Source organism: Oryctolagus cuniculus, chromosome 9 (genome assembly GCF_051225735.1).
Source record: "Oryctolagus cuniculus isolate XC-2025 breed Fujian yellow rabbit chromosome 9, ASM5122573v1, whole genome shotgun sequence".
Classification (NCBI taxonomy): Eukaryota; Metazoa; Chordata; class Mammalia; order Lagomorpha; family Leporidae; genus Oryctolagus; species Oryctolagus cuniculus.
Genome location: NC_142875.1, coordinates 106,673,253 through 106,701,235, shown reverse-complemented (window position 1 = coordinate 106,701,235; position 27,983 = coordinate 106,673,253). Strand labels below are relative to the sequence as shown.

Sequence of the window (27,983 nt, the reverse complement as noted above, 5' to 3'; positions counted from 1 at the left end):
TTGCAGCCTGGGTTTTATTGAGTAGGTAGGTACAGTAGTGTTCTTGAGCTGGCTCACATCCATGCAGTCAGCTGGGGCCCAGGGTGGCTCTTTGCGAAGCTGAGGTGCGAGCTAAGGAAGCCAGGCACGTTAGGGGCTCTCTCAGCCTTCTTACGCCCTCTGCCCAAGTTCTGGTCAATGCTCATCTCCCTGGCATGATTAGGGACATTATCAGAGAAACATCTCATGGGGGCTTATCTGGGTACCCACACCCTTTGCCTCAGATGCCTCCATTCCCCCACCCAAAATTCAACTCCAAAACCATCGCAAAAGACCTTTTCAACCAGGATTGCTTCTTGCAGGAAAGCTGACTTGGAAACACGGGGAGGTGGGAGGGAGGGGCAGGAAGAGGGCCCCCGGCAGGCAGGTCTGCTTGTCTGGGCACCTATGGTGATGAAGCCTGGAGTCAGGTACCCTGGGCCTGGAAGAAACCATGCACCGCACATCCTCCCTTCTCTAGCAACCAAAAGCATGGAACAGAAGCAAACTGAAAACCCTCGTCTTCCTACGCCCTTCTCCTGGCAGTCTCTACACAGCGGTCTAAGGAAATAAGCCCACGTCTATAATTAGAGGACGATTTGGAGAACTGACACTATTCACAGCAGCCACCCTGTGAGGAGCAGAGAAGGCGAGACTGCTGGGCACAGGATGGGCGTGGCTGTGGTGTTCTCACCCTCTTCTCACCCCCCTGGTTTTTGTCCTTCCCACCCTTCTGCTCCTGGCAGGGAGAGGACGGGAGTCAGGTGCTCCTGGGGGACACGAGTGGCTTGGGGGGCACGAGTGGCTCGGAGGGCAGCTCCCAAGGCACGACTGCTGGCAGAGGTCTCAGCAGCAGTGGCTAAGGTGTGACTGCCGCCGTGGCCGAATCAGGCCAGGTGGAGCCGAGATCAATCCCCGCCTGCTGTCCTTGCTCAGAGGGCTTGGCGTGCACTAAGCCTTGGGTCTCCCTATCACAGCGGTGCCTCCAGTGGTGGGCAGCTTGAGGGGCCAGGGCACGGTCGGGTTTCTACCGCAGCTCAGGAATGAACTGAGACCAGTTGATGTTGTCAGGGCCCAGTGGGTCCTCCTCCAGGCCAGGGAAGCTGATGTCCAGCAGGATCTTGCTGAGGCTCTCATTCATTGTGTCCAGGACCAGGCCTTCCGTTAGAGACCGATTGGCTGAAAGGCTGGGAACCTGCAGCTCTGGGGAGCCTGGTTTGGGGGCTTCCATTTCTGAGCGGGGAGAGTGGCCAAAGGGGTCAGCAGCCAGGTCAAAGGGTTCTGAATTGAGGAGCTCCCGGGGTGAGTCAAAGAGAGGAACGCTTTTCAGCGGGGTAGTGCTCAGCTCCATCAGCCCCAGGGAGTCGGGCAGGGGGCCAAAGGCACCCTGGGGGGTTCGTACAGGGCTGAACTCCAGCTCCCCAACCCTGGCTGGGGGTGTGAGCCTCCAGGACTCGGGGGTTCTGGGGAGGACAGATTTGCTTGGAGTGGACGAGATGGGCAGTGTCTCCTTAATGGGGGTCTTGAAAGGCCCTGCCTCCTCCTGGGAGGCGGGCTCTGAGGACTCCGCCAGGAAGGGGAGCTCTGCTCGCCGCCAAGTGCTGGGGCCCTCGGAGAAGAGCAGCTCGGGCTCGTCCACGCAGGGGGGCAGCAGGTGCTGTTTCCTTCGAGACCGGCTCATCTCCCTCCGCTGCCTTCGTTTGATCACGAGCATTTCCGAGACACTCCGGCCCGGGGACTGGAGCTCGCTGTAGGCCTTCTTGGGCCTCGGGGTGGGAGAGTGGGACGAATCCTCCCAGGAGTGAGATGACTCCTCTTTGAAAGACGGGGACGAGGAGGGCCACTCCTCCAAGGGCGGGCTCTCCACTTTGATGGGCCTCGCCAAGTGAGGTGCCTCCTCCCCTGGCCGGATTTCCTCCTCCTTGATGGACTGAACCGGGAGCAGGGGAGACAGCCCTTCCCCAGGCAGGTCCTTCTCCTCTTTCAGGGGCCCTGCAGCGGCAGCGGGGGCGACCTCCTCATCAGCGAGCAGCACCTAGAAGGGAAGCAGAGGCAAGGAAGCTCTCGCGGGCCAACCGTCACCGGGCAGGGCACAAAAGCAGGACCACACAGGTGAGGTTCTGGGGCCTAGCCTCTTTCTTGTCTTTCTTAAGTCTTATTAAACACGAGAAGAGCCAACATGCTACACTTGATCTTAGCCAAAAGACCGAGAAGCGATGAGCCAACATGTTAAAGGCAGTTCAGTTCCAGGGGTCAAAGAAGACAGTATTTAACACGGTATTGGCATAATCAGTATCCAGCCGAGAGAAAACAGAGTCGATGCTTATCTTACACCATACACAAAGAAGTAAACGTAAAGATTAAAACCTTAAAACCATACAAATCCTGAAAGAGAACCTAGGAGGCTATACGGACAATCTGAGGTGGGGGAGGGGCCTTCTTAACCAAGACTGGAGACTCAGAAGCTGTAAAAGAGAAGAGAGACATATTTGACTATGTACAAACTTAACATCTTACTGTGGCAAGAGATACTGTAACCAAAGGTAAGAAACAAACACTTGTAGGAGGAAAAAAAACAGTCAGCGTAGAGACAGAAGGTGAATATTTTCACAGCAAAGAGCTCCCACAGTTTATTAACAGAACCCTGTTGAAGAACAATGTCTAGGAACACGCGGGTCAAAGAGGACCACTCCCAGGGAGCGGCCCTTCCTGAGACACTCCTCAAAGTTACCAAGAAACTGCAAAGGGCAAAATCACACAAGGAGCTGTCATGTACACACATTAGTTGGGCAAATATGAAAAAGTCTCTTCACACCAGTTGTTGGCAGAGATGCAGCTCTTGTCATATATTGCTGGTGAGATGTGAATTATTGCAGCTTTTGTGGAAGGGAATCTAGCAATATTTGGCAAAATTTAAAAGACCTTTTCAATTAGCAAACTCAGGTTTGGGGCGACTCCATCCCACAGATATAAGAAGGAAACTCACAAAGATCTTTATTGCACTGTTGTTCACAGGGCAAAGAACTAGAAACAAATTGTGCCCATTAAAGTTTTTTTTTTTTTTTTAAGATTTTATTTATTTGACAGGTAGAGTTACACACAGTGAGAGAGACAGAGAAAGGTCTTCCTTCCGTTGGTTCACTCCCCAAATGGCTGCTATGGCCGGAGCTCCGCTGATCCAAAGCCAGGAGCCAGGTGCTTCTTCCTGGTCTCCCATGCGGGTGTAGGGACCCAAGCACTTGAGCCATCTTCTACTGCTATCCCAGGCCATAAAGGAGAGCTGGACCAGGAGAGGAGGAACCGGGACTAGAACCAGTGCCCATATGGGATGCTGGTGCCGAAGGCAGAGGATTAACCCAGTGAGCCACGGCATCGGCCCCACCCATTAAAGTAATATGGCTGGGGGCCAGCACTGTGGCATAGTGGGTAAAGCTGCTGCCTACAGTGTCCGTATCCCTTATAGGCGCCGGTTTGAGTCCCAGCTGCTCCACTTCCGATCCAGCTCTCTACTATGGCCTGGGAAAGCAGTAGAAAATGGCCCATGTCCTTGGGCCCCTGCACCCACATTGGAAACCTGGAAGAAGCTCCTGGCTCCTGATTGGTGCGGCTTTGGCCACTGTAGCCAATTGGGGAATGAACCAGCGGATGGAAGATCTCTCTTCTCTCTCTCTGCCTCTCCTTCTCTCTCTGTGTAACTCTTTCAAATAAATAAATAAATTTTTTAAAAAATTACGCATTATTTTGGGGGCAGGTGTCTGGCACAGCACCTGTCACTTGGGATGCCTGCATCCCACATCAGAGTGCCTGGTTTGAGCCCCAGCTCCCTATTTCCGATCCAGCTTCCTGCTAATGTTCATCCTGGGAGGCAGCAGGTGATGACTCAAGTTCTTGGGTCCCTGCCACCCATGTGAAATACAGATAGAGTTTGGGTTCCTGACTTCAGCCTGACTCAGCCCTGGCTATCTGCAGGCATTTGGGAAGTAAATCAGCAGATGAAAGATCTGTCTCCCTCTCTCTGCCTTTCAAAGATGAAGGAGCCAGTACTGTGGCGCAGCAGGTTCAAGCCCTGGCCTGAAGCGCCAGCATTCTATATAGGCGCCGGTTCTAGTCCTGGCTGCTCCACTTCCGATCCAGCTCTCTGCTGTGGCCTGGGAAAGCAGTGGAAGATGTTCTTGGCCCTCTGCACCCACAAGGGAGACCCAGAAGAAGCTCCTGGCTCCTGGTTTTGGATCGGCTCAGCTCCGGTTGTTGCAGCCATTTGGGGAGTGAACCAGCGGATGGAAAACCTCTCTCTCTCTCCCTCTCTCTGCAACTCTGTCTTTCAAATAAATATAAATAAATCTTTAAAAAATTTAATTAAAAAAATTTAAGCATATAAAAGAGCTTTGGGGCTGATACTGTGGCGTAGTGGGTAAAGCTGCTGCCTGCACAATCAGCATCCCATATGGGTGCCGGTTCGAGTCCTAGCTGCTCCGCTTCTGATCCAGCTCTCTGCTGTGGCCTGGAAAGCAATGGAAGATGGCCCAAGTCCTTGGGCTCCTGCACTCATGTGGGAGACCTGGAAGAAGCTCCTGACTCCTGCTTTTGGATCAGCCCAGCTCCAGCTATTGTGGCCACTTGGGGAGTGAAGCAGCAGATGGAAGACCTCTCTTTCTTTCTCTGCCTCTGTAACTCTGCTTTTTAAATAGATAGATAAATCTTAAAACAAACAAAAAAACCAAAAAACAACCAGTCACGAATGTTGCGGACATTTGGGGGGGGTGAATCAGCAGATGGAAGTTCTATCTCTTTCTTTATTTCTCAGCCTTTCAAATAAAATTAAAAAAAAATTTTCAAAAAGTTTGTGGGAAACTGGAATTTAAAAATGCAAAATTTCCAGGAATTTTGAAACTTCTTTGTAACACACAAAATTTTATTTATATATGAATTCCCAAATGCCTACAATAGCTAGGTCAGGCTGAAGCCAGGAGCCCAGACCTCTATCCAGGTCTCCTACATGGAAGACAGGCACCCAAGTACGTGAGTCGTCGTCCACTGCCTCCCAGGGTGCGTATTAGCAGGAAGCTGGATTGGAAGTGGAGGAGCCGGGACTGGAAACAGGCACTCGATATGGGCTGTGGTCCTCAAGTGGCAGCTTAACATCCTGCGCCACAATGCCTGCCCCTAAAAATATTTCTAAATTAGAAGAATAAAAACAAACCCAAATCTCTCTAAGCTTTAGTTTAGGTTATCTCCATCTCACTGAATGGGGTGCAGTGGTTCTCCCACAAACAGTTGTCCTTGCCGGGTTAAGACAAGACTCGGTGGCCCTCCTGGTGTGGTCTTAGCTCACCCTTCCCACATTCCCAGGCTGGACCAGTGATGTTCAACTGGGGACAGCTTCCCCTCCCCACAGACATTCTGCAATGTCATGCCTTGAGGGTTGGGGGGGGAGTGCATGTGTGATACTGGCTTCTAGTAGGTAGGACAACAGACCCATAGACAATACCCCTCCAAACTGACAAAGACTAACTCAGCCCCAGGTGTCAGTAAGGCTGAGGCTGAGAAATGCTGAGACTGACTGATTCACTCTGCCACTCCCAGGTACGCACCGGCATCTCCTGCTTCCAGGGCACTGCCCACGAGGATGCTCTCTCCAAACTTGTCTGTTCACCCAGACTCACTTCTTCCTCAAACGTGCCTCCTTGTATTTCCTCAGCCACCTCAGCCCACATATCACAACCACCCTTGTCTGAATTTTTAAAAACTCATCAAGTATTCATGGGCCTCCTGACACCATTTACGTTGTAATCCAAATCCCTTTTTAGCTCTTACCACGCTACCACATTTTCTTGTGTCTTTATGGTTGTCTACCCAGCTAGATTCATCAGCTTCCAAGGACCATTTAGCACAGTGATTCACAAGCTATAGGTCCAGGACTTCTAATGGAGAGAGAGAGAAGACGCTCACCTTGGGGGCAATGCGTACTCGCTTGCTATGGCGGGCGAGCTCTGAGCTCATGAGCGAAGCTGCCAGGGGCAATGGCACCTTCACTGAGGGCTGCAGCACCAGTGACTGGTTCACTGGGAACTGGATGGGCACCAGGTAGGAGCTGACTCGTGGTAGCAGTGGCTTCATCTTCCGCCCTAGGAGGAAACCAGAGAGATAAGAGCAGGGGGACAGAGGCCCACCCCTTCTCAGTCCCAGGAGCTTTGCTCTCCTCTGGGCTCAGATCCCTTTGAGCTGGGAACAGAATCCCGGAGTCTTGATCCACTACAGATATGCCCCCAGAACAAGGCCTAGGCCTGAGGCCCACTCTCCCATACTAACGTGCGCCCAGTGGGAGTTCAGTTTTGATGGTCACGTTCCGGCGGAGCTCAGCATTGGGTCGTTTCTGCTGCTGCTTGTGGCGGGTAGGGAGAGAAAGAAACCTAGGTTAATAAGGGAAGGGGGAAGCAGAACCCCACCAGCCTGAGCTGGTGCACTTGAGCTAACCAACAGCCCAGAAAGAAAAAGCCAAGTCGAAGGTATGGATACAGGTGGGCACAATCTCTAAGGCCCTGGTAAGCAGACAGGTGGACAGCATTCGATGGCAGGACAGCACTGCCATCTCACCCACTTGTCCTCACCACCCCGAGGGATGCCAAGCACGTAGCCATGTGAGTGGCAGAGAAAAGCCAGGGAGAAAAGTGAGAAAACTGTCCGCTTCCTGGAGCCATGTGCCATGCGTCTGCCACTGCTGTGGCATGTTCTCCTGCTGTGCCGTGCCCTGCCCTGCACAGCACACCTTGGTGATGCCTGTGGGAAGAGGAGGAGAGGCAGACCCGTGGCCAGCAGCCTGGTGTCCCTCACTTCCAGCAGCTGTAAGGTGCTCTGAGGTCGGGCACAGCGGTTGCACAGCCGTGGACCGCCTTCCCCGCCTCGTGTCTTCTCTCTGTTCACGAAAGCCATGCTGAGCAGTGAAAGGAAAACAAGACAAAGCCCCGAGCCAGAGGGAAAGAACCTTACTGATTCCAAGTGCTCGGGCGATTGTGGAGACCCTGGGTCCAGTGGCTGGTGGCGGCCAGGCATCAGGGGAGAGAAATGACATGAAGTTACCACCAACCAGGCTGGGAAGAACACCTGTTCCTGATTGATGCTGAGACATCGGACGCCTGGGGCCCCCAAGAGAATGCAGGTACAGCAGCCTAAAGGGCACCCTGAAATCCCACAACAAAAAGTTCTGGGGCCTCTGCTTCCTGTCTCGGGCCTAAAGGGCTTTACTTCAAGTTTCCCAGGGTTTCTCTGTAGCAACCACCTGAGACACTTGTTTAAAAATGCAAATTTCTAGGCCCATGCCAGGCCCGCTGAATGAGCAGCCCTGCGAAACGGGTCTGGAAAACTGTAATTTAACAGATGTCCCAGGCAATTCTTATTCGCAGTCTTGGGAAATCCTCAATTTTGGGTCACAACAGCGCTCTCTGTGCCGTGGCCTAGCCTAGAAGTGTGTCATTCAGTATTTCTCAACTGTACTTAATTCAGCGAGTTTTACGCAAGTCACCGTCTGGCCGGCCTTCACTCCCCCGATCACATGGAAGCATCGCAAAGAGAACTCGTTTCCTTCCGAGATGGCCGGGACAACCTCCACCTCTGGCCCTGTTTAGAGGACACCAGGACATTCACCTTAAACACCTGGTCCAACGTCAAGTAGCGGTTGGCACTGGGGTGAATGGTCCAAAAGGAGACCCTGCCATTGGCAGACGTCTCCCGAACAAACATGTCGTGGAGAGACAGGTTGTGACGGATGGAATTCTGAAAAGACAAAGACAGGTTACTGGCAACTTGGGCTTCAGAAACATCACTCATTGAGACGAGCAGGGGAATCAGCCTCAGGGCCCTCCCACTGCGCTCCGCACAGGCTCCGTCCAGCGTCCCTGGAACCCTGCCCGTTGGCGACTCTGCCTGGCACTCCACACTGCAGAGCCACCAATCTCGACCATAAACCCGTGCATTTCCACAGGGATAAAGACTGGTGCCGTTCCATTAGGCTGGTGAGAAGCAAGTCCTGGGGAGGTGCTGGGGACTAGGAAAGCGGAGACTGAAACAGCATTCGATCGCGAGACGGGTCAGGGATAAGGAACCGGAAAGTTACAGGAATATGAGAGCGTGAGTGCAGGACGTGAACCTTGGGTCATAAAGCCTACAGGTTGTGTTCTGTGTTTTTGTTTTTTCCATTAAGATCTTTTCATAAAGCTTCTTAGCCAGTCCAGCCGCTGGTACCTAGGGTGGCTGTCCAGTGTAACCCAAAGGTGGGCTGGGTGCTACACTGAAGATCTCGGGGAGCCACAGACTGGCCGCTACGGAAGACGCTCCTGCCTAGACTGAGCAGTCCCGGTTGAGGTCTCTGTTTACAGCCTCAGCATCCTTTGCGCTTCATCGCCGCCCCCTCCCCAGGGCCCCACCGTTGGATGCAGTGACCTCCACCTCATTTGTTACAGGACAAGTTACCTTCCAGCCAGGCTTGGCAATGTGCTTAAAATAGGGGAAGTGGTCCTCAATCCAAGTATAGATGTCTTTCAAGGTCATGCGCTTCCTCTCCGTGCTGTTGATGGCGAACTGTATCATGGCCATGTAAGAGTAGGGTGGCCGTTCAGACACGGAGTCCTGCCATGATGTGGATCCTCCGGAGGGCTCCTCAGCCTGAGGGTTATGAGAAGCCAAAGGGAAGAGGAAAAGGAATGACAGGGAGAGTCACAAGAACCCCCCGGGGCCAGTGTTGTGGCCCAGCGAGTAAAACTTCCACTTCTGATAGCAGCACCCCATATCAAAGTGCTGGCATGAGTTCCAGGTGCTTCACTTGCAGTCCAGCTCCCTGCTCATGTGCCCGGGAAAGCAGCAGAGGATTGCTCAAGTACTTCAGGCCCTTGCCATCCACATGGGAGACCAGGATGGAGCTCCTGGCTCCTGGCTTTGGCCTGGCCCAGTTCTGGCCATTGTGGCCATTCTGGGGAGTGAACCTGTGGATGGAAGGTCTCTCTCTCTCTGTCATTCTGTCTTTCAAATAAATCTTAAAAAACAAAAGAACCATCCCCTACTCCATGTAGAGCACCACCTAGAGAAATATTCCTTGGAACTGTTACTAGAAACAAATTCATCTGAGACTACTATTCCACTGAGTAAAATTTTAGGATTGGGGAGATTAATATAACCTAGTCTAGACCCTAGCCAATACAGAACCACTTCTTTGCCATCATTCACTTTGCTGAAGATATCGTTCAATAATAAGAGAACATCTAATTTGTCCTCCTCCTTTTTTCTTTTTTTTTTTTTTTTTAAGATTTATTTATTTATTTGAAAGTCAGAGTTAGAGAGAGAGGGAGAGATAGAGAAAGGGCTCCTCCATCCACTGGCTCACTCCCCAGATGACAGCAACAGCCAGGGCTTCTCCAGGCCTAATCCAGGAACCAGGAGCTTCTTTCAGATCTCCCACATGTGTGACAGGGGCCCAAACACTTAGGCCATCTTCTGCTGCTTTTCCCAGGCCATTAGCAGAGAGCCGGTTCAGAAGTGGAGACGTCCATGGGATGCTGGCATTGCAGGCAGCAGTTTTACCTGCTATGCCACAATGCCAGCCCCTGGTTAAGATTTCTTAAGAGTTGTGTGTACACTATGATTAAAAAGCACTGATTTCATACTAAAACCATGCTCATTTTTCAAACTTGTAGGTCAAAAGACCTAAGTCTTAGTGTTACCTCTAGATGTGTTGTGAATAAACTGATGTGTTGAATAAATGATTAAAAGGTAAATAAGGAGCCAGTGCTGTGGCATAGCGGGTAAAGCTGCCCCACTGCAGCGCTGGCATCCTATATGGGTGCTGGTTCAAGTCCCAGCTGCTCCTCTTCTGATCCAGCTCTCTGCTATGGCCTGGGAAAGCAGTAGATGACCTAAGTCCTTGGGCCCCTGCACTCGCGTGGGAGACCTGGAAGAAGCTCCTGGCTTCGGATCAGTGCACCTCTGGCTGTTGTGGCCATGTGGGGAGTGAACCAGCAGATGGAAGACCTCTCTTTGCCTCTGCTTCGCTCTATAATTCTGCCTTTCAAACGAATAAATAAATAAATATTTTTTAAAAAAAAGGTATATACGTGTAATACTGGCAACTATGAAAAACAAACCTAGACTACACAATTAAGTCAGATGAATTTTGATTGCTGGGGAAGTATTTAAAATTCACTTTATTTGCTATTAATACCATAGTGTATCTTCTAACAAAAAAATCACAGTACATCTTTTAATAAAACTATCTTGTGGGGTGAACATTTGACCTAGTGGTTAAGATGTGGCTTGGGACACCCATGTCCCATATCAGGGTGCCTGGTCTTGGCCCTGCTAGCAAGTCCAGCTTCCTACACCCAGCAGATGATGGCTCCAGGATTTGGGTCTCTGCCACCCACGTGGGAGACCTGGAGTTCCTGGCTCCTGGATTTGGCCTGGTCTCCTGTCAAGGGCATTTAGAGAGTCAGCCAGCAGATGGAAGCTCTTTGTCCTTCTCTCTCTCAAGCAAATAAAAATGATCCCACTAAAGCTGCTGCAGTCAATTCATGCTGTTGGGATGCATCTTTGAAGTTCAAGTGGTTTCCCAGAGTGAAATCTCTTAATTATCTCCTCAAAACCCACTAACCACCTGCTAACGGCAGAACACTAAACCCAGCGCTGAATCCAGAGAATCTGCTCTCAAGAAAATTTCACAGACCAGGGAGCAAAAGATCCTAGGCAGAAAAGTCATTTACAAGTTATACAGCGTAGCACTAAGGGAATGCTAACAGCAGAACACGCAAATCCTGCTTTAGCAAGCGTCCATTTGACTATTTCTCTTCTTAGAAATTGCCTGCGTTGGCTCTGACTGCCCTGGTGAGCGACAGAACAATTCACCTTAACCTGACTCCGCTCCAGGTGACAGTTCTCCTTTTCCTCCACCTCTTGCTTGATGCTGCAGGAGCCCAGTCCATCCGAAGTCATCTTTCCAAGCCACTGGATGTTGGTTAAGCTGTTGTTGAGAGTACAGCCTGCTGCCTCTCCGCCGGCTAGAGGGGAAACAATCCAAGACCCCGCTCAGCTGCTGTGTCTGAGACTCAGGAGGCCCACCCACTTTGGAGGTTAGGGATTACCCCTCCAAGACCCGGACGGCCCTTGGTGACAGGACACACATGTGCCATCTGGGGAGGCTCTAAATTACTCTGCCCCACTGTGGACTTCGGGGAGAACTCAGGGTCAGAGTTCAAATGGCACTTCAATCTGAGCCACAATGAACCGTATAGGTCGGTCAAGGAAACCTGCCACGTTACTTGAGCACTGGCAACAAAAAGTCACTTTTCCTACTCGTGCTTCTGTCTTTTATTAGGAGCCAGAAAGACTCCTACCTCTTTATCCGGTTCACTGAAGGGACCGATAGAAAGAACAAATCCTTTTCCCATATGAAGAAGGCAACAGAGATGCTAAATTATGACCAGAACTCTTTCAACGGGGACCCAGAGGATCCGCGTCAAAGCTCCGGGGTGAAGACAAGACTTCCCTTTGGTTCAGGCAAGACACCTGTCAGCTGCAAGCACTGGCCTGCTGGCTGCAGACCCCGGCACCGGAGAGCAAAAGCAGGCTCCCCACCCCCTGCCCTGCAGGCCACATACCACAGCTCTCCCGACGCTGCCTGCGAACAGCTCCGGGTGGCTGAGCGCGAGTCGTGTCCCCAGCTGCGGGCTTTGGCCCCAACGTCTCGGGGATCACCTCTGTCCTCTTGGAATCACCGCTGGATCGGGCTGGAGGCTGCGTGTCTGGAGGGTCCGCTGGGGCGCCCCCGCAGCTGATGAGGATGAATTTGTTGGGGCCACTGCTCCCGCTCTCTTTTCCTTTGGCCGTCAGTGCCGTGATGATGCTCTGGATGTCGGCATTGTTGGGGATGGCCACCACTTGGGTGTTGGGCATGGTGGGGTGGTTCATGATCTTGATCCCGGCTGGAAACTTGCAAGAGCTGGACTCTGCCCCGCCCTGGGAGGCCTGTGCTTGACCAGGCTCCTGTTGGGCAGGGGCACCCTTGGGTTCCTCCTCTGATGTCTCACCTGGGGCATTCTGAACAGGTAGGGGCAGCCTCCGTCTTTTGAGAATCAGTGGCCGACAGGGGCTGGTTTTCATTATGATTCTACGCTTTCACTCTCCATCGAGAATCACAATCATGGGCCCTGAAAGCATGAGGGGCAGCAGGCTGTCAGAGATTCGATGAGACAAGCGTCCCCTTCACGTGACAGGAGAGGGGAGCAAAGACCTCCGACAATAAGATCAGCTGCCCTGGCGAAAGAAAACTACAAGCGCAGCAAACGGGAGCATCGCCAGTGGGTAAGGTGTGGCAGGGATGGCGCAGCCGAAGGCTTCCTTCCGGAAGTGGAAGGATGTTTGGCTACAGAAATGAGCAGGACAGCTACGAACCATGGAAATCTCCATTACGGCCTGATACAATGCAGACAGATCACGTGTAATGACTGTAGAGGCATGAATGGAAGACACTGGGATAGGGGGATGTGTGGCAATCGGGAGTCCTGATGGAACTCTGAGCCCATAATCTATTCTAGGATACAAGCTTCAGATGTGGATGTCACCCTACGTTGCAAATGATAGGATCAGTGCCCACAGGGACAGGGGAGAAGGGCAGATTGCACTGTCACTGAACTCATCACCGCCCAGTTCATAAGACCTCAGGTGAGCGGGAGATCTCCCCATTCAAGGCCCATGGTAATGTACAAGCTGCACACTGCACAACTCTGGCGGGGGCAAGGGAGAGTGACATTCATTTTACAGGTTCCTATCCTAGCACTGATTTTTTCAAAAAATCACATTTTCTTTCACAACTTACAAAATATTTGCATCATGACAATTCTGTTCTTGCATGTGCTTAAACACATACTTTAACTTCCTACATATACTACTGCTTAATCCCCTTTACAGGGCCAAGACTTGGAACCCCTATCTCCTGACTACAAGAATGCGCTACCCTCAACGTGCTAAGGTGGTTGTGAAATCTGAGGAATGTAGTTTCGGCTTTAAAAGAGTGCTTTGTTGAGTCTAACAAATACTTGGAATACTCTGCCAGTAAGTCAAGTCGTATAATTCTACTTCAAGGTACTTTCAAAGACAGAATTGGCTCTTTTACAAAACCTTCCATCGCCCTACAAAAGGACCACATATTCTGTGACATTTGCCACCTGCTCAGAGGTCGCAGGCGCTCCCTACCCTACTGTCCCTCTTTCCTGTATATCTAGGCTTCCTCTACTTTCAAATCTCAGCTGTGATTCCACCTCACATCCCTCCAGGCTTCCCTCCTTCCGGCATGCACCTCACTAGACACTATTCCTCTAGTCCACTGGATATTTAATCTCTCCCTCTCTCTCTCTCCTATCTGACAGGCCTCTCTGTTACTGTCAACCTTCCAGCCGGAAAACTTCCAGAGTGACTCCTCTGACCCCGTGCCAATCCTCAGCAGGGGGACCCTGACACAGCCTAGGGATGCAGGGGTAGGCTGGAGACAGTGTTGCGCAATGGTGAGAGCGCCCGGGAGCAGGGGTGCATGTGTGCGGGCTGGTCTCGCACTCCATGAAGAACAAGGTCTGTCTCTGTGCCTGGCACAGTGGACGCTGAGCAAGCAGGCCATCCTGGCCTTCCTGGGCCTGTGGACAGCGTGCAAAGGTGAAACTTGCAGGCAAGGCCAAGGGGTGCTTTGGGAGACGGGAGAGACAAGGCCAAGGCCAGGAGCTAGACGCAGAAAAAAATGTGCACGTTCGCTCAGACCTCCTTCCCAAGCGGCCCCAAAACTTCCACTCGCGCGTCCCGCGCCCTGCGCTCGGCGCCCGAGCCCCGGCTCCCCGCCTCCGCCCCGGCCGGGCCTGGGACTCCATGGCCGCTCCCCGCTCACCTCCAGACTGTAGCACCGCCGCCGCCGCTGCTGCAGGGCTGTGCCTCCTCCAACCTGGGGCCGAGCCAGGGCCCCCGACAGGGACTCGCACCCGGCCGGCCGGGTCCCGGACGCGCGGGAGGGGCGGGAGCCCCGGGGGTTCCCGGGAGGGGAGGGGGGGTCCCGGGCCGGGGCCGGGGATGGGGTCGGGCACCGGAGCTTTCAGTTTGTTCCGCTGTTTGAAATTGGCGCCGGCGGAGCGTTGCGGTTACGTTGCGGTCACGTGACGCGGCGCCGCCAATGGGCGCAGGCTTGTCTCGGCGTTCCGGCTCGAACGTGGGCGCCCGGCAGCAGCAGCCACGGCGGCCTGGCGCGGCGGGGAGGTAAGGCGGCCGCGGCGGGCTAGTGGGGCCCCGGCGCCGGACGGGGCGGAGGAGGAGCCGCCTGGGGAGAGGGGCGCGGCTCTGGGGCGCGCGGGGTGGTGGCGATCGCCCCCTGCTTCCTCACGACGGCCTTGGAGCGCTGTGGCCGCGGATTTCCCTCCTGAGCAAAGTCGTTCTCCGGGGTCGTCCAGTGGACCTCCGTCTGCTGCAGGAGCCCTCTGGGGGGTGGGGTGCAGCGTGCGCCCCCCGCCCCCTCGCCGCGGTCCACCCGCCCTTGGCTTGGATTTTGCCTACCTGCGATCCCCGGTCCGCCCCACTCCCTCTAGCAGCCCGGCCTTACCTGGAAGAGACCGGAGACGCATTCTGCAGCCACCATGGGCGGGCACGGGCAGGCCCCGAAGGTACCGAGGAGCTGCAGAAGTTCGTGGAGAAATGAAATGGAAAGATAAATGCGAATCGTCCGTGGACCTTTTGCAGCTCCCTGCTAGGATGAAAGACAAGGTCTTTTGCTTCTCCTGAACTTGTAGGTTAATGGAGGGGCTGGGGGGACGGGAGTATGGATGTTTTTGCAAGAGTCAAATAAACTTAGAATGAAAGCATCCTCCCGCTCCTCGTCATCAGTGCACTCTTAGGTAGGACAGGCAGGGCCTTTCGGATGAACTGCACCGTGCTGTGAGCCCTGCCGCCTTTTGCAGAGAAAGGAGAGACGCTTTCTTGAGTAGAAGAGGGGAATAATGTGTGCAAAGACGATGCCCGGCGGGAGGAATCAAAGGCTTAGGAATATCCGGGTCTGAGCTAAGAGACTAGGACGGATTGTGGTGTGAGTCGAAGCTGCAGCCAGAAGAGGTACGGCCTTCGCCGTGCTGAGGAATTTTGTTCTGACCCGAGAAGCAGAGGAAGCCAATCAACAGCTTTTAAGTAGGAGAGACCCAAGATCGGATTTGCATTTTTAAGAGAGAGGCACCAGAGGGGATTAGGGTAGACCTGTTAGGCCATTGCTGTTCTAGACGCGTTGGAATCTGAAGAAGGGCAGTGGGGAGAGAAAAGAGAACGGAGAAGGAGAGAGCAGTCAGAAAGAGACATATTTAAGAGAGAAATCTGCAGGCTTGGTGTTGGGTGGGGAGCAGGGATGGGAGTGTCAAGGTTTCTGGCTGCCTAACTGGAGGACTGATGATGCTGTCCCTTGAGCAAGTCCCCCTCTGCCCCAGCATAATCACTTTGGCCGGGGTTAGGGGTGGGAGGTGCTGGGGGAACCGTGGTTCAGTTGTAAATGTTAGTGCGGAATTGGAGGCGCGCTTGCGACATCTAGTTGCTGTTCAGCAGGCAGCAGGACATCTGAGTGCAGAGCTTAGAGTTTTAAGCTGAAGAGGTAGTGCTGAGGTCGTCTACCTCTAGGTGGTTGTTGAAGTGTGAGCAGAGGACATTGCCTAAGAGCATAGAGTGAGAACCAGGTCAGAGCCCAGCCGGGGGGAACAGAAAGGGCTGACTTCTGATTAGACCACAAGGGAAGAGGATGGCTACAGATTTATGTAGGCGTGTGTGTTTGCTTTCTGCAAAATCCCAGCATTTCCTTTGATGTCATCTGTATTTTTTGTGAAGTAGGAAGTAATGTCATTTCTGAGGTTTTAAGAACGTGGAGAGGCCAGCGCTGCGGCATAGCGGGTAGAGCCACCGCCTGCAGTGCTGGCATCCCATACGGGCACCAGTTCTAGTCCTGGCTGCTCCACTTCTGATCCAGTTCTCTGCTAATGCGCCTGGGAAAGCAGAAGATGGCCCAGGTGCTTAGGCCCCTGCATCCACGTGGGAGACGCGGAAGAACTCCTGGCTCCTGGCTTCAGATCAGCACAGCTCTGGCCATTGAAACGATTTGGGGAGTGAACCAGTGGAAGGAAGATCTCTCTGCCTCTCTCTCTCTCTCTCTCTCTCTCTGCCTCTCTGTAACTCTGCCTTTCAAATGAATAAACAAATCTTTAAATGAAAAAGAACACGGAGGGGCAGGCCTTTGGCCCGCCAGTTAGGCCCCTGTTGAGGCACCTGTGTCCTTCATTGTAGTGCCTGGGTTGGACACCTGGCTCTGGCTTCCTGCCAGTGAGGATCCTGGGAGGCAGCAGTGATGGCTCACGTAACGGGGCCCCTGCCACTCATGGGGGAGAACTGCTCTGAGTTCCCAGCTCCCATCGCTGGGCCTCTAGCTATTGCAAGCATTTCAGAAGTGGACCAGTAGATGGGATCTTTCTGTCCTGCTCTGTCATAGACATAGATTGCTTTAAAAAAAAAAAAAAAAAGGCTTAATCTTTGTGGAGAATGAGTTGATTAAAGAAATAGCAAGATTGCCAAACAATGTAGCACCCATTTGAGGCTGTTGACCTCAGCAAGTCATGAATTTCCACATTCTCCCCAAAGTTTGTTATTTCTCTCTCTTTTTAAGATTTATTTACTTAGAGCCGGCACCATGGCTCACTAGGCTAATCCTCCACCTGCCTCGCCAGCACCCTGGGTTCTAGTCCCGGTTGGGGCTCTGGTTCTGTCCCGGTTGCTCCTCTTCCAGTCCAGCTCTCTGCTGTGGCTCGGGAAGGCAGTGGAGGATGGCCCAAGTGCTTGGGCCCTGCACCCGCATGGGAGACCAGGAGGAAGCACCTGGCTCCTGGCTTCGGATCAGCGCGGTGCGCCGGCTGTAGTGGCCATTTGGGGAGTGAACCAACAGAAGGAAGACCTTTCACTCTGTCTCACTCTCTGTCTAATTCTGTCAAAAAAAATAGTTATTTATTTTATTTGAAAGAGTTACAGAGAGAGAGAGAGGTCTTCCATCCGATGGTTCACTTCCCAGTTGGCCTCAATGGGCAGAGCTGCGCCGATCCGAAGCCAGAAGCCAGGAGCTTTTTCTGGGTCTCCCACATGGGTGCAGGGGCCCAAGAACTTGGGCCATCTTCTACTGCTTTCCCAGGCCACAGCAGAGAGCTGATTGGAAGAGGAGCAGCCAGGTCTTGAACCGGTGCCCATATGGGATGCTGGCACTTCAGGCCAGGGCGTTAACCCACTGCACCACAGCGCCGGCCCCCAGAGTTTGTTATTTCTAGATTTTTATTTATCTGAAACTCAGAGTAACAGAGGGAGAGAGGAAAGGAGATCTTCCATCTGTTGGTTCAGTCCCCAAATGCCTGCAGCAGCTAGGGTGTGACCAGATTAATGCCAGGAACCTAGAATTTCATCTGAGTCTCATCCTCCACTGCTTTCCCAGGCACATTAGCATGGAGCTGGGTCAGAAGTGGAGGAGCTGGGACTCCAGCCAGCACTCTGATGTGTGGGAATCTGTTATTTTTAAAGATTTGTTTATTTGAGAGGTAGAGTTACAGACAGAGAGAGGTGAGGCAGACAGAGAGAGAGAGAGGTCTTCCATCTGCTGGTTCACTCCCCAAATGGCCGCAACGGCTGGAGCTGGGCCAATCCAAATCCAGGAGCCAGAAGCTTCTTCCGGGTCTCCCATGCAGGTGCAGGGGCCCAAGGACTTGGGCCATTTTCCCCTTTCCAAGCCATAGCAGAGAGCTGGATTAGAAGTGGAGCAGCCAGGACACAAACTGGCGCCCATATGGGATGCTGGTTCTGTAGGCAGAGGCTTAGTCCACTAAGCCACAATGCCAGCCCCCCTAGAGTTGTCTTTTTTTTTTTTTTTTAAGATTTATTTATTTATTTGAAAGAGTTACACAGAGAGGAGAGACAGAGAGAGGTCTTCCATCCAATGGTTCACTCCCCAATTGGCCGCAACGGCTGGAGCTACAAACCATGGGAAGGGTGCAGAGGACAGAGGTCTCAGGTTGTCAGATTCCAGCTGACTGGTCCTGCAGTCACTCAGCTGCCATGGTGGGCGGAATTGACCTTCATAGGCTTGTGGAGTACTGAGACCAGCAGCCCTGCAGGGTGACCCTGTAAGCTCTTCTTCAATGGCTTGGCGCAGCGGGGGAGTGGGGGCTGCTCTCCCTAATATCTGCATTGCAGCTAAGACCAGGGTGTAAGACCTGCCAATCCGAAGCAGGAGCCAGGAGCTTCTTCCGGGTCTCCCATGCGGGTGCAGGGACCCGAGAACTTGGGCCATCTTCTACTGCTTTCCCAGGCCACAGCAGAGAGCTGGATCAGAAGAGGAGCAGCCGGGTCGGAAGAGGAGCAGCTGGGTCTCGAACCGGCGCCCATATGGGATGCTGGTGCTTCAGGCCAGGATGTTAACCCACTGCGCCACAGCGCCAGCCCCTAGACTTGTCTTTTAAAAGTATGATCCAGATTGTGTCACTTTCCTGTCCAGAAGTTTTCAGTGGCTTCCTATCACATGAAGTGTTACACAGTAGCCAGAGCCCTAACCTTGCCTGTAAAGCCCTGTGTCATGGGGACTGCTGTCTGCCTTTTTTTGTTTTAATGCTTTATTTATTTATTTATTTAATTTTAAAGATTTATTTTATTTATTTGAAGGGCAGAGTTACAGAAAGGCAGAGAGAATCTTTCATTTGCTGCCTTTCTGGGGAGTGAACCCTTGGATGGAAGACCCCAGATGGCTGCAATGGCTGGAGCTGGGCCAGCCCAAAGCCAGGAGCCAGGAACTTCTGCTGGGTCTCTCACAGGGACCAAGGAACTGGGCCATCTTCCACTGCTTTCCCGGGCCATTAGCAGGGAGCTGGATCGGAAGTGGAGCAGACGGGACTTGAACTGGCGCCCATATGGGATGCTGGCACTGCAGGCGGCAGCTTTACCAGCTATGCCACAGCGCCGGCCCCGCCATCTGCCTTTCTGCCACTTCGCCTCCTGCACTCTCCAGTTTAGCCGTGCCAACCTTCCTGTTTCTTTTTTTTTTTTTTTTTTTTTTTGACAGGCAGAGTGGACAGTGAGAGAGAGAGACAGAGAGAAAAAGGTCTTCCTTTGCCGTTGGTTCACCCTCCAATGGCCGCCGCTGCAGCCGGCGCACCGCGCTGATCCTGGCAGGAGCCAGGTGCTTTTCCTGGTCTCCCATGGGGTGCAGGGCCCAAGCACCTGGGCCATCCTCCACTGCACTCCCTGGCCACAGCAGAGAGCTGGCCTGGAAGAGGGGCAACCGGGACAGAATCCGGCGCCCCAACCGGGACTAGAACCCGGTGTGCCGGCGCCGCAAGGTGGAGGATTAGCCTATTGAGCCACGGCGCCGGCTCAGCCAACCTTCCTGTTTCTGAAACAAACCAGGTGTACTGCCACCATGGCACATTTGCACTTCTCTGTTCTCTCAGCCTGGAATATCCTTCTGTCCCATTGTTCCGTTGCTTGCTCCTCCTTTCTTTCAGGTTTGTGTTCAGACATCACTTCTTCAGATAGCCCTACCTGACAGTCCTAATGCGGCACTTAGTTCCGCTCCTCATGCTGTTTGGTTTTTCTCCATATCCTTGATCTCTCCCAACAAGAACACAAGCACCAGGAGGGTAGGGATTTTACATTCACAGCACCTGCACCATGCCCAGTACCAACAGGCATTCTGCAAATAAATGTCAAACGAATGAATGAATACATACATGTACTTACTAGTTATTTTCTCCCTAAAAACGTGAGTCCATTCGGATAGAGGCTTTGCCTTTCTCTTTACCTGTGTCTCTAACCACTGAGTCACCTAAGTTGGAGCGTGTAGTTTTTTATTGTTGGACAAATGAATGAACCACGAGTGACCATAGAGTGGAAGCAGTCGGCTTTGTGTGCTGCACCTGCCTTTTGTCTCTGTGCGCTGCATTCACACTTGTGTTCCACCGGTCTCTCGCAGAAGCGCTTGTAAAGTTGATCTTGTTACTAGAGCGAATGGATGCTTCTTCAGACTTTTACTACTGCTATCTGGGAACTGTTGACTCTGCCTCGGCTTCCATCGCCACTGACGCAGCCCAGGTGCAGGCCGTCATCATTTTTCACTTGGATGGCGCCATAACCTGACTGCTCCTCCTACTTCCAGGGAGCTTGTTCTCTGCTTTCAGACTGTTGCCAGGACGATCTGACTACAGGGCACAGATGAATCAAAACAGGATGGCGGGGGGGGAGTGCTGTGGCATAGCGGGTAAAGCCACTGCCTGCAGTGCTGGCATCCCATATGAGTGCCGGCATCCCATATGAGTGCCAGTTCGAGTCCTGGCTGCTCCAGTTCTGATCCAGCTCTCTGCTCTGGCCTGGGAAAGCAGTGGAAGATGGCCCAAGTCTTTGGGCCTCTGCACCTGCATTGGGGGGAAACCTGGAAGAAGCTCCTGGCTTCTGGCTTTGGATTGGCTCAGCTCTGGCTGTTGTGGCCATATGGGGAGTGAACCAGCGGATGGAAAACCTCTCTCTTTCTCTGCCTCTGCCTCTGTAATTCGGCCTTTCAAATAAATAAATAAATCTTAAAAACAAACAAACAAGCAAACACATTTGTGAAGCAAAAATTTGAACATTGGCTGAATATTTGATGATGAGGAATTGATGTATGTAGGTACTTAGACACAAGTGTGTGTGTGTGTATGTATGTTTATATTTTAAAGACTAATGTATTTGAAAGGAAGAGTTACAGAGAGAAAGAGAGGGAGAGACAGATCTTCCATCCACTGGTTCACTCTCCAGATGGCCGCAACAGCTGGGGCTGGGCTAGGCCAAAGCCAGGAGCCAAGAGCTTCTGGATCTCCCACGTGGGTGCAGAGGCCCAAGCATTTATTTGGGCCATCTTCTGCTGGATCAGAAGTCGAGCAGCCAAGACAAACCAGTGCCCATATGGGATGCTTGCATTGCAGGCAGTGGCCTAACCTGTGCCACAGCGCCGCCCCCGGCCCCCATATATACTTCATTAAACTTCATATAGTTGTGTTAATGAGAATGATATAATGGCTGAGAATATATCCTTTGGGGCCAGCATTGTGGTGTAGTGAGTAAAGTCATTGCCTGCAATGCCAGCATCCCATATGGGCGCCCGTTTATGTCCTAGCTGCTCCACTGCCGATTCAGCTCCTTGCTAATAACCTAGGGAAAGCAGCAGAAGATGGGGCCGGTGCTGTGGCGCAGTGAGTTAAACTGTTGCCTGTAGTGCCTGTAGCACCAGTATCCCATGTGAGCGCTGGTTCGAGTCCCGGCTGCTCCACTTCTTCTTCTTCTTCTTTTTTTTTTTTTTTTTTTTTTTTGACAGAGTGGACAGTGAGAGAGAGAGAGACAGAGAGAAAGGTCTTCCTTTGCCTTTGGTTCACCCTCCAATGGCTGCCGCGGCCAGCACACTGCGGCCACCGCACCGCACTGATCCGAAGCCAGGAGCCAGGTGCTTATCCTGGTCTCCCATGGGGTGCAGGGCCCAAGCACTTGGGCCATCCTCCACTGCACTCCCTGGCCACAGCAGAGAGCTGACCTGGAAGAAGGGAAACTGGGACAGAATCCGGTGCCCCGACTGGGACTAGAACCCGGTGTGACGGCACCGCAGGTGGAGGATTAGCCTATTGAGCCACGGCGCTGGCCTGCACCACTTCTGATCCAGCTCCCTGCTAACGCCCCTGGGAAAGAAGCAGAAGATGGCCCAAGTATTTGGGCCCCTGCATACATGTGGGAGACTCAGAGGAGGCTCCTGTTTCCTACTTTGGCCTGGTCCAGCCCTGGCTGTGGCCATCTGGGGAATAAACCAGCAAATGGAAGACCTCTGTGTGTGTGTGTGTCTGTGTGTGTGTGTGTGTCCCTCTCTATGTAGCTTATGTACCTCTTTTTTTTTTTCTTAAGATTTTATGTATTTGAGAAGTAGAGTTATAGACAGAGAGGGAGAGACAGAGAAAAAGGCTTCAATGTGCTAGTTTATTCTCTAAATGGCCACAACAGCCAGAGCTGGGCCGATCTGAGGCCAGGAGCTTGGAGTTTCTTTCAGGTCTCCCATGTGGGTATAGGGGCCCAAAGATTTGGGCCATATTCTACTGCTTTCTCAGGCCATCGCAGAGATGTGGATTGGAAGATGGGCATCTGAGATTCGAACCAGTGCCCACATGGGATGCCAGTGCTGCAGGCGGAGGCTTAGCCTACTGTGCCATGGTGTTGGCCTCTCTACGTAGTTCTTTCAACAAATACATATAAGATTTATTTATTTATTTATCTGAAAGGCAGCATTACCTGTGGCCATCTAGGAAGTGAACCAGCAAATGGAAGACCTCTCGCTCTGCCTCGGCCTCTCTGTAACTCTTTCCAGGTCTCCCACGTGGGTATAGAGGCCCACGGACTTGGACCATCTTCACTGCTTTCCCAGGCCATTGCAGAGAGCTGGATCAGAAGTGGAGCAGCTGAATTTGAACCGGCGCCCTTATGGGATGCCAGCACTGCAGGCGGTGGCTTTACCTACTGCACCACAGTGCCAGCCCCCAAAAAATATATTTTTTTAAAAAACATTCTAAATAATCCAGGGGTAAGGGGAATGGGTGGGGTGTGCATGGGTCAGGATTGGTCATGGGCTGATGGTTATTGGAGCTGGGTGAAGGGTACATTAGGGGGTACTATATTATTCATCTACTTTTGTATATGTTCTAAATTATCTGGGGTGAAAATTTAAAAAGTAACCAAATACAATGCTATTTTTCTGAAATTTTTCTGAAATTCTTCAGTAACTACTCAGGCTAAAACGCAGACTCCTGCGGCCTCGCCTGGTTTATCTAACCTAACCCTCACACCGTGTCCAGCCCCGGTTCTTCCCCCTCATCTTTCCCTCCTCAGCGCGGCTGGTGGCTCTGTGCTGCCTGAGTTCGCAGTACTGCCTTTATGCATGCTGTCCCTCAGGCTGGAGTGCCTCCCCGCTTTTTGCTTTTTTTTTTTTTTTTTTTTTTTTTTTGCTTCTCTTACGTTTTGCGTACCTATGTCAAGGAAGTGCCTTCCCATCAGGAAAGCCTCCCTTAAGGTGTTTGGAAGCATATTGTATTGTCATATTGTATTGTATTTGTCTGTCTCTGCTAAACTTTTTAGCTTCCTGAAGACAGGGACCTCTGCATCACAAGTGCCTGGTGCTCAGTGAGTGATTATTGGACAAATGGTTATTATTTGTCTTTAGATTTCCAGCATGGCACTTCACACATGGTCAGCACATGCTTATGGAACAGGTGCTGTTGAATAGGAAAACTGGTTTTGCTTGGTGGTACAGGGTAGGCAAAGCCTTGAGGTAGGGAAGGGAGTTCATGGTACACTTGGCTGGCAGCGTATCAGAGACAGCCGGGCGTCGTCTGAATTTTCTCTCAGCGTTGGTTTGCTCTCTGCAGGCATGGGTTGGAACTGGAGCCTGTCCCCCAACCCGAAGGCAACCAGCATCATGTGCTTGCTAACTGCTCTTCATCCACCTATTGATGCCTCCCAGAAAAAAACGCCAGCAGCGGTGCCAGAAAGCCCAGCTGCTCTTCCACCAGGAACCACTGGAGGGACCCAAGCACCACTCTGGATCTCCTCAGCCTCCCACCACCCACACCGTGCAGGTGCCCAGCAAGCCGATTGACCACAGCACCATCACTTCCTGGGTAGGCCTGTGAGACTCTTTGCCTTTTGCTCCATTAGAATTCTGTCTCTTCTCCCCCTGCGACCAGGACCCCCAAAGACTAAGAAGATTCATGGGTATAGGAACAAGGAGGCAATGTACTGTGTGATCAGCTGTTTTCTGGTATATCTTTTTTTTTTTTTAGATTTATTTTATTTCTTTGAAAGGCAGAGTTAGAGATAGGGACACACACACACACACACATCTTCCATCTGCTGGTTCACTCCCCAAACAGCTGCAATAACACCAGAGCTGGGCCAAACTGAAGCCAGGAGCCAGGAGCTTCCTCCAGGTCTCCCATGTGGGTGCGGGGGCCCAACCACCTGTGTATTCCCAGCTGCATTAGCAGGCAGCTGGATTGGAAGTAGGGTATCTGGGAATCGAAACAGCGCCCACATGGATGCTGGCACGGTCATCCAATACGCACGCCACAGCACCAGCCCTCACCTGCTATGCCACAGCACCAGCCCTCTGCTTTATATCTTCCGTCTCAGTCCAGACTAAGGAATGGGTTAGGAGTAATGTTGTTTCTTTGTCCCACCCCCACCCCTCATCGTGCATATTCCTCTGAAAGAGTTTATGTTAAAAATTCAGGCCGGCGCCACGGCTCACTTGGCCAATACTATGCCTGCAGCGCCAGCATCCCGGGTTCTAGTCCCGTTGGGGTGCCGGATTCTGTCCTGGTTGCTCCTCTTCCAGTCCAGCTCTCTGCTGTGGCCCGGGAAGGCAGTGGAGGATGGCCCAAGTGCTTGGGCCCCTGCACCCGCGTGGGAGACCAAAAGGAAGCACCTGACTCCTGGCTTTAGATTGGCGCAGTGCGCTGGTGTGCTGCAGCCAGCTGTAGCAGCCATTTGGGGGGTGAACCAATGGAAAGGAAGACCTTTCTCTCTGTCTCTCTCTCTCTCACTGTCTAACTCTGCCTGTCAAAAAAAATAAAAAATAAATAAAATTAAAAAAAAATTCATCACCCAGAAGGCGGCACTGTAGTGCAGTGGGTTAAAGCCCTGGCCTGCAGTGCTGACATCCTATATGGGCGCCAATTTGAGACCTGGCTGCTCCACTTGTGATCCAGCTCTCTGCTGTGGCCTGGGAAAGCAGTAGAAGATGACCCAAGTTCTTGGGCCTCTGCACCTGCATGGGAGACCCGGAAGCTCCTGGCTCCTAGCTTCTGATTGGTGCAACTCCAGCCGTTGCGGCCACTGGGGAGTAAACCATTGGATGGAAGACCTCTCCCTCTCTTTGTAACTCTGACTTTCAAATAAGTAAATATCTTAAAAAAAAAAATTCACCACCTAGTAGCTGGGTGAGAAAAGCTAGACAAGTGGCAGAATGAGTAAAAATGAGATTGTGCCCTGCACATCATGTGAAAGTGGTATATTTAACTAGGTACTAGATTTTTTGAACCTTGAAATACAACCCACAGAAATGGCATATGTCATATTTTGACAGTTTAAAAGCCCTGGGCCGGCGGCGCGACTCAATAGGTTAATCCTCCTCCTGCGGCACCTGGCACACCGGGTTCTAGTCCCGGTCAGGGCACCGGATTCTGTCCCGGTTGCCCCTCTTCCAGTCCAGCTCTCTGCTATGGCCCAGGAGTGCAGTGGAGGATGGCCCAAGTGCTTGGGTCCTGCACCTGCATGGGAGCCCCGGGGAGGCACCTGGCTCCTGGCTTTGGATCAACACGATGTGCTGGCCACAGTGTGCCAGCCACAGTGGCCATTGGAGGGTGAACCAATGGCAAAGGAAGACCTTTCTCTCTGTCTCTCTCTCTGTCCACTCTGCCTGTAAAAAAAAAAAAAAAAAAAAAAAGCCCTGGAAAGGGGCAGGCATTTGGCTTAAGAGTTAAAATATTAAGTTAAGACATAGCCATATCCCATATCAGAGTGCCTGGGTTCAAGTCCCAGCTCTGCTTCCAATTCCAGCTTCCTGCTAATGCACACCCTAGGAGGCAGCAGCTGATGGCTTAAAGAGTCAGGTCTCAGGGCCTGCACTGTGGCGTAGTGGGTAAGGTTGCCACCTGCAGTGCTGGCATCCCGTATGGGCACCAGTTCAAGTCCTGGCTGCTCCACTTCCGATCTAGCTCTCTGCTATAGCCTGGGAAAGCAGCATAGGATGGCCTAAGTCCTTGGGCCCCTGAATCCATGTGGGAGACTCGGAAGAAGCTCCTGGCTCCTGGCTTCGGATTGGTGCAGCTCCGGCCATTATGGCTAATTGAACCAGTGGATGGAAGACCTCTCTCTCTCTCTCTCTCTCTCTCTGCTGCTCCTTCTCTCTCTATGTAACTCTAACTTTCAAATAAATAAATAATCTTTAAAAAAAAAAAAAAAAAAAGAGTCAGGTCCCTAGACCTAGATTGAGTTCCTGGTTCCTGGCTATTGCAGGCTTATGGGGAGTGAACCAACAGATGGTCTGTCTGGCTCTGTCTCTCCCCCCCCCCCCCGCCCAAAAAAAAAAAAAAAACTTGTTCAGGATGGCGGAGAAAAACCATAAGTCAGGATTGTGGAGGAAAACTTCAAACGTTAGAGTCCTGTGGGTGAGACTAGGAATGAGCATTTATTGGATACCATCTGCCAGGTCCTGTGCTGGCTGCTGTCCGTGTCTGACCTCCCTCCCCATTGTTGCCATCAGCCATTCACTCTTTACTGAGGCCAGTCCTTGAGCCAGGCACGCTGCGAGGGGTGGGGGATCAAGGATGAACAGGACTACTGGCCCCTACCCTCACGAAGTGTATGGAGCAGTTGCAGCCTTGTGGCACGATGAAAGAGGCATTGTCGGGCCAGTGCCATGGCTCACCAGGCTAATCCTCTGCCTGTGGCGCTGGCATCCTGGGTTCTAGTCCCGGTTGGGGCGCTGGTTCTGTCCTGATTGTTCCTCTTCCAGTCCAGCTCTCTGCTGTGGCCTGGGAAAGCAGTGAAGGATGGCCCAAGTGCTTGGGCCCTGCACCCGCATGGGAGACCAGGAGGAAGCACCTGGCTCCTGGCTTCGGATCAGCACAGCGTGCTGGCCGCAGCGGCCATTTGAGGGGAGAACCAACGGAAGGAAGACCTTTCTCTCTCTCTCTCTCTTTCACCGTCTAACTCTGCCTGTCAAAAAAATAAAAATAAAAATAAAAGAGGCACTGTCCCCATTCCCACATGTGAGGAAGCTGAAGGTCAGAGAGACTGAAAGACTTGCCCAAAGCCCATATCCTTCTATTATGCCACTAGACACTTGTTTCTGTTTTGCATCCATTACTGAAGTGGACCCCCATTGAGGATTTTGGTCGTTGGGAGTAGTTTCCTGTCTCAGGCTAGTCCTTGGCGGTTGGCTTGTCTCACCCGATTATTTTTAAATCCTTAGGTAACACCTCAGTTTGATATAACAGCAGAAAGCTGCTTCCCAGTGTGCCGGAAACGTCCCCGCAACCAGAGAAGACATTCAAGTCGGAAATCCACCACATCCAAGTTTCCACATCTCACTTTTGAGAGTCCACCCACTTCTTCCAGTTCAGAGACACTGGGGATCCCCTCAGTGAAGGAGTGTCCCCATCAATCAGAAAAGGACGTTTCCAGGAGGCCCTTGGTTCCAGTGCTCAGTCCCCAGAGCTGTGGGGACCCGTCTGTGAGTTCCCCTGAGAGCCTGCCTCACGTGTTCATTCCTCCTGACATCCAGACCCCAGAGCCCTCTTTGGTGAGGGGAGAAGCCATTCCCCCAGACCAGAAGGAGAACGGCCTGCGAAGCTGTCCCCTTCACCTCGGCACTCCCAGCAGCCCAGAGCCTGGGCCTGTGTTGGCTGAAGACACCCCTGAGGAGAAGTACGGGGTGAAGGTCACGTGGAGGAGGCGACAGCACTTGCTTGCATACCTCAGGGAGAGAGGGAAGCTGAGCAGAAGCCAGTTCCTTGTGAAGAACTGACTGCATTCCCGGACAGCTGCTCCCACACCAGCAGTCCTAACAGGGCTGTGAATGTCACTTTTCTGGCACACCAGGGAGTGTTTCTGTAGAATAAAATGGACATAACACCAGCAGAAACTAGATGTAACTAGAGCCCAGGGTCATAGGGGAATTTAATTCCCGATTTGCCTCTTAAGAAACTTGACCATAAACAGTTGAGTTCAGTGTCATGAACTGCTCATGTGTTTTCTTATATTAACTTTAAAATACCTTGAACCTGTTTAACATGTGTATAAATAAACAGTTGCAGAAAGTTTTTAGAGAA

The 27,983-nt window shown here is 52.2% G+C and overlaps 2 protein-coding genes across 8 annotated transcripts; one reads left to right on the top strand and one right to left on the bottom strand.

The window, feature by feature from the left end:
• On the bottom strand, positions 1 to 14,767 carry FOXM1 (forkhead box M1). 5 transcript variants are annotated; one of them, XM_089303809.1, is made up of 9 exons: positions 14,633 to 14,767; positions 11,658 to 12,206; positions 10,906 to 11,057; positions 8,485 to 8,676; positions 7,660 to 7,788; positions 7,006 to 7,050; positions 6,328 to 6,400; positions 5,968 to 6,143; positions 1 to 2,053 (listed from the first exon to the last, which is right to left on the bottom strand). In XM_089303809.1, exons 2-9 carry the CDS (start codon positions 12,157 to 12,159, stop codon positions 1,046 to 1,048), a joined length of 2,277 nt encoding a protein of 758 aa, XP_089159935.1. In that variant the 5' UTR covers positions 12,160 to 12,206; positions 14,633 to 14,767; the 3' UTR covers positions 1 to 1,045. The 5 variants fall into 5 exon arrangements, with proteins under 5 accessions (XP_089159935.1, XP_089159936.1, XP_002712855.2 ...); XM_089303810.1 differs by having other exon boundaries at positions 6,328 to 6,397; XM_002712809.6 differs by lacking the exon at positions 14,633 to 14,767 and adding an exon at positions 13,931 to 14,167 and having other exon boundaries at positions 6,328 to 6,397.
• RHNO1 (RAD9-HUS1-RAD1 interacting nuclear orphan 1) lies at positions 14,157 to 27,983 on the top strand. 3 transcript variants are annotated; one of them, XM_008259667.5, is made up of 3 exons: positions 14,157 to 14,292; positions 23,517 to 23,768; positions 27,125 to 27,983. In XM_008259667.5, the coding sequence occupies exons 2-3, from the start codon at positions 23,601 to 23,603 to the stop codon at positions 27,677 to 27,679; spliced, it is 723 nt and encodes a 240-aa protein (XP_008257889.3). In that variant the 5' UTR covers positions 14,157 to 14,292; positions 23,517 to 23,600; the 3' UTR covers positions 27,680 to 27,983. The 3 variants fall into 3 exon arrangements, with proteins under 3 accessions (XP_008257889.3, XP_051706201.3, XP_008257888.3); XM_051850241.3 differs by lacking the exon at positions 14,157 to 14,292 and adding an exon at positions 14,654 to 14,793; XM_008259666.5 differs by lacking the exon at positions 14,157 to 14,292 and adding an exon at positions 14,678 to 14,815.

Bases quoted from the DNA above. Each gene is read 5' to 3' on its own strand.
- RHNO1 (XM_008259667.5), top strand. From the start codon at position 23,601: ATGCCTCCCAGAAAAAAACGCCAGCAGCGGTGCCAGAAAGCCCAGCTG. The intron at 23,769-27,124 runs GTAGGCCTGTGA...TTAAATCCTTAG, and splicing joins ACAGCACCATCACTTCCTGG to GTAACACCTCAGTTTGATAT.
- FOXM1 (XM_089303809.1), bottom strand. From the start codon at position 12,159: ATGAAAACCAGCCCCTGTCGGCCACTGATTCTCAAAAGACGGAGGCTG. The intron at 8,677-10,905 runs GTGAATTGTTCT...CATAACCCTCAG, and splicing joins TGGAGCGGAGTCAGGTTAAG to GCTGAGGAGCCCTCCGGAGG. The intron at 7,051-7,659 runs GTGAATGTCCTG...GGCCGCCACCAG, and splicing joins CGTTGGACCAGGTGTTTAAG to CCACTGGACCCAGGGTCTCC.